Source organism: Cyprinodon variegatus, unplaced genomic scaffold (assembly GCF_000732505.1).
Source record: "Cyprinodon variegatus isolate N-32 unplaced genomic scaffold, C_variegatus-1.0 Scaffold3, whole genome shotgun sequence".
NCBI classification, from domain to species: domain Eukaryota; kingdom Metazoa; phylum Chordata; class Actinopteri; order Cyprinodontiformes; family Cyprinodontidae; genus Cyprinodon; species Cyprinodon variegatus.
The window spans coordinates 2426522-2430194 of record NW_015150456.1 but is presented as its reverse complement, the minus strand read 5'-3'; the positions used below and the strand labels follow the sequence as shown (position 1 = coordinate 2430194).

At 38.4% G+C, this 3673-nt stretch overlaps 1 protein-coding gene across 1 annotated transcript in view; it reads right to left on the bottom strand.

Annotated features, from left to right (window-relative positions):
• The window catches only part of dnah7 (dynein, axonemal, heavy chain 7), a 129979-nt gene that overhangs the window by 47682 nt on the left and 78624 nt on the right, over nucleotides 1–3673 (bottom strand). Inside the window, exons 39-42 of the mRNA XM_015371242.1 lie at nucleotides 2904–3250; nucleotides 842–1022; nucleotides 467–652; nucleotides 197–360 (exon numbers count right to left, since the gene is read on the bottom strand). Of these exons, the coding sequence (XP_015226728.1) occupies nucleotides 197–360; nucleotides 467–652; nucleotides 842–1022; nucleotides 2904–3250 (878 nt within the window). The remainder of the gene's footprint in view (nucleotides 1–196; nucleotides 361–466; nucleotides 653–841; nucleotides 1023–2903; nucleotides 3251–3673) is intronic.

The following is a 3673-nucleotide window of genomic DNA, read 5'->3' as shown; positions in this document are numbered from 1 at the left end:
AAATACATGTATTTTAGAGAGTTACTAAAATATTTGGGATCCTTTACACTAGGACATAAAATGCTAATTAAATACTCTGAAATTTGTTGGTGGAATCTGACAAAATGTGAAAAAAACTTTAAGGGGTGAAAAGGATTTTCAATCCACTTGTAATTAGTTTTTTTACTGAAGAAAAAAATGAATCTCCTGGACTTACGATATGATGATAGCGTTGTCTATAGAGAGGCTGTCTGAAGGGAGGCCAGCGGCGGTCCATTCCCGGATCTTTACTGGGTCACCCAGCGAGTTCACGAGGGACATGTTGGAAGAACACGGTATCTCTATGCTTCTACACAGATCGATCCATTTCTCCACCTGATCCTGGAGACAACATTCAACTCTAATACTAAGAAGTACCTAGACGTACATTTTAAGTGTTTATCTTTAGAGTTGATCTCGATCAGAGGGACACCTAAGCTGCCTCTACCTGTCTGTATTTGGAGGTGAAGGTTCCCAGGTAAGTCATGATGCCCGCTGATATGAGGATGTCCCCAGTCAGGTTGTCAAAGAGCTGTTCCAGACTGAGAGCCATCTCACTCCAGCGGATCTTCTCTCCACTCAAGCCTCCAATCAGCTGCTCAGCTCTATCTAGTTTTTTACTGCACAGATCCACCTTTAAGCCAGGAAATAAACGCAAAGTAAAAGTTTTGTAGCTCATAGAAATAACTTCAGATGAATACATGTTTTCCTGTTTTAGTATTTAACACAACAGAAACAATCAAATGTGATTTTGTTACTAATTATCACACTCTCAAAGAACTTTCTCAACACCAGTTGGATGAAAATCTGAGATATCACAAACCTGCTGCTCCAGATCAGCTTTTTTGATTTTATTTTTCTCTAAAGTATCTTGGAGCTTTGCAAGCTTTTCTTGGACTTCTTTGAGGGCAGCCTGCTTAATGTGGAGGGCGTCCATAGCAACCCGCAGCTCTTCTTCAGCCACTTTAAGCTTTGCCCTTTTTGGAGCCACTTTCTTGATTGCACTGTTTGTACATTTAAAAGAGAGAATTTACAGAATTCCATTTAAGTCGGATATAAACAGCAACATTACAGTTTAAACATGTTACTAAAACAGTTCTCTGCTGTCTAAATCCTTTAGGTATTTTTACTATTTATATAGTAGAGGCAAAAACTGCATCACAGCAGCGGACATACAGTATAACACCAATATATTACCTATTGTCACTCATGTGCAATATTCTTCACTCTCAGTGCAATAACCAGTAGTCTAGTTGTTTAAAAATACGAAGGAGGATGGTGGATTTTTATTCACTTTTTTTAGCATACATAGTCTAATTAATAAAGTTTATTAACCTTAAGCAGTTTATTAACCTAATGGTTATAATTGCAGAACACCAAAAGCCTGTTAGTCAGCTTTCAATTAAAATCAGCTGTGCTGGAGCAAGGAAACCTCTAAAACCTGCAGGACAGGGGGCCTTGAGAACCGAGTTTGGGGATGCCTGACCTAAAGCAGTATGCATGGTATGGTTGCTACATGTCAGGTACGTCAGTCATTGACCTTGACAAAGGCACCTTACAGTAGAACTGCAGTAGGTCTCTGACTGGCATGGCTATCATTGTCCCTATATAGTTAGGGACAAATTTCCCACTGGGATCAGCTTCATAGTCATGGTAGGACACTTCTTTGATTTTATTTTTATTTTTTATTCATTTTGTTCAGGCTACTCGTAAGCTCACAGTCCAAATGTTGAAAGGGCATTACTCATAATATATAGCAGAAATTATACACATTATGTAATAAAATGTCACAGATGATGGTATGGGGGGATCCATTTCCATTTGAAATGCTATACAAAATTATATGTTGTGACTGTATTTACAAGTCCTGTTTGGCTTTAGCAAAATCTATAAAACAATCAACATGTTGAGTTTGAAAATATTGTTTACTGTTTTGACTCTTAGTGTCACTAACACCCCAGCCATATATTGTAGTTATGAGCATTAGTTGTATTGGAATGCTTCATGAAGAGCAATAGATGGTGACCAGAATGTATTCTTGTTGTCTATGCGCAAATGATCGCGTTACAAGTACGGATCAGGTGGTGACACTGGGCTTGGCTTGTGAGCCCCTTTCCTTCCTTAAAGCTCCATTGTATAATAATTTAAGGGGATTTTCTTACAGAAATGAAATATATAATGCATAATTATCTTATTTGTTATCATCTAAGAACTGAAAGTTTGTGTTGCGTTGCCTTAGAAATTCCTATTCATAATTACAAAGGAGCAAATTTCGCCTCCGGGCCCTCTGACCACCATCAGTAGACAATGCAAGTGACGTTTCTTGCCCAAGGACAATACAACACTGAAAGCCAGAGCCGGGGGTTTAACTGTAAACCTTTCAATTTCAGGGTAAACTCTTACATCTGACGCCACTGTCGTCCATTAAGTTGGCAGCAATGCCCAAAAACTTACATGATGTTCACCCTTGTTTGGATTATTTTTGGTTTGTTTTTTGTCTTGAATTTAAGAAATTTGACACCAAAAAGAAAACATTCCTCAGGCCTATCATGGATCTACAAGGATCTGGCAATGCCTAAGTGCTATCTGACATGAACATACTCATTGATGCACAATCTCGTGGCACTGGTGTTGTCATTGTAACCTGAAGTGAATATTTATGTATTTTGGACCAGTTGAAATTTTAAAAGCAATTGTTTTTTTATTATTTTTTAATAAAATGTATACTTTTGTTCTGCACCACTCCTGTTCTGTGGATGTGATATTTTAAAAAAATGTATCTTTTGATGAAAAGCCGTAACTATGACCTTTAAGTTATAAAGAACATATTTTTGGTGCATGGTTTTATTTTCCAAAGATCAACCAAGGTAAAGAAAAACACTTACACGTCATAATGGGAAATGGCGATGATCCAGCTACAGATTCCCTCCGCTGCAGCAGAAGCAACTCTGATCTTTTCTGGCTTAAAGTCTTTGTTATCGATGTACTTCTGGTTGATGATGGCCATTAGGTTTGCTGGAATGTTGTCCTTATTGTATTCATGGAGGCTCTGTAGAAACCTTATATCTCCCAAAAGCTTTTTGGCCGGACCCCAGTAGTCCTCCACCATTCTACCAGAACCTGAGGAATCCGGCACTCGATCTGGCTTGACTCCTTTAAGAATGCAAATCGCCTCCATAACCAGCTTGACAGCTGGGGGAGGGTTTTTCATGGACTTCAACAGCGTCATGTCCTGCAGATTAAACCACACTAATCACTGCACTGTTCCAGTAAGGTTTGTCTTTTGAACGTTTCTCTTTTTGTAAGATTTCATGAATATTTTCTTTGTTTTTTTTTTTTTATGTGTATTCATGATAGGCCACTAGAAAAGCTGTGCATATTTGTAAAACAAACACCTCCAAAAAATTGTTACCTCTAATAGCCCCCTAATTGGTAAACAAAGTACTGTCTTATTTTCATGGCAATGTAAATCCAGCATTTTTGCGGAAGTGACAACGGTTTGGTAAAGAAGACAAACCAGAAATAAGACGAGAAACCTCCATGAGGGTCACGGTCCCTCTGGAGGACCTGTAGAAATCCACAGGTAAGGAGTAAAAGCTTGATAACAAAGCTGTTAGTTTTGCACCGCCTACACCTGGCCTCTATAAAAAAGGTG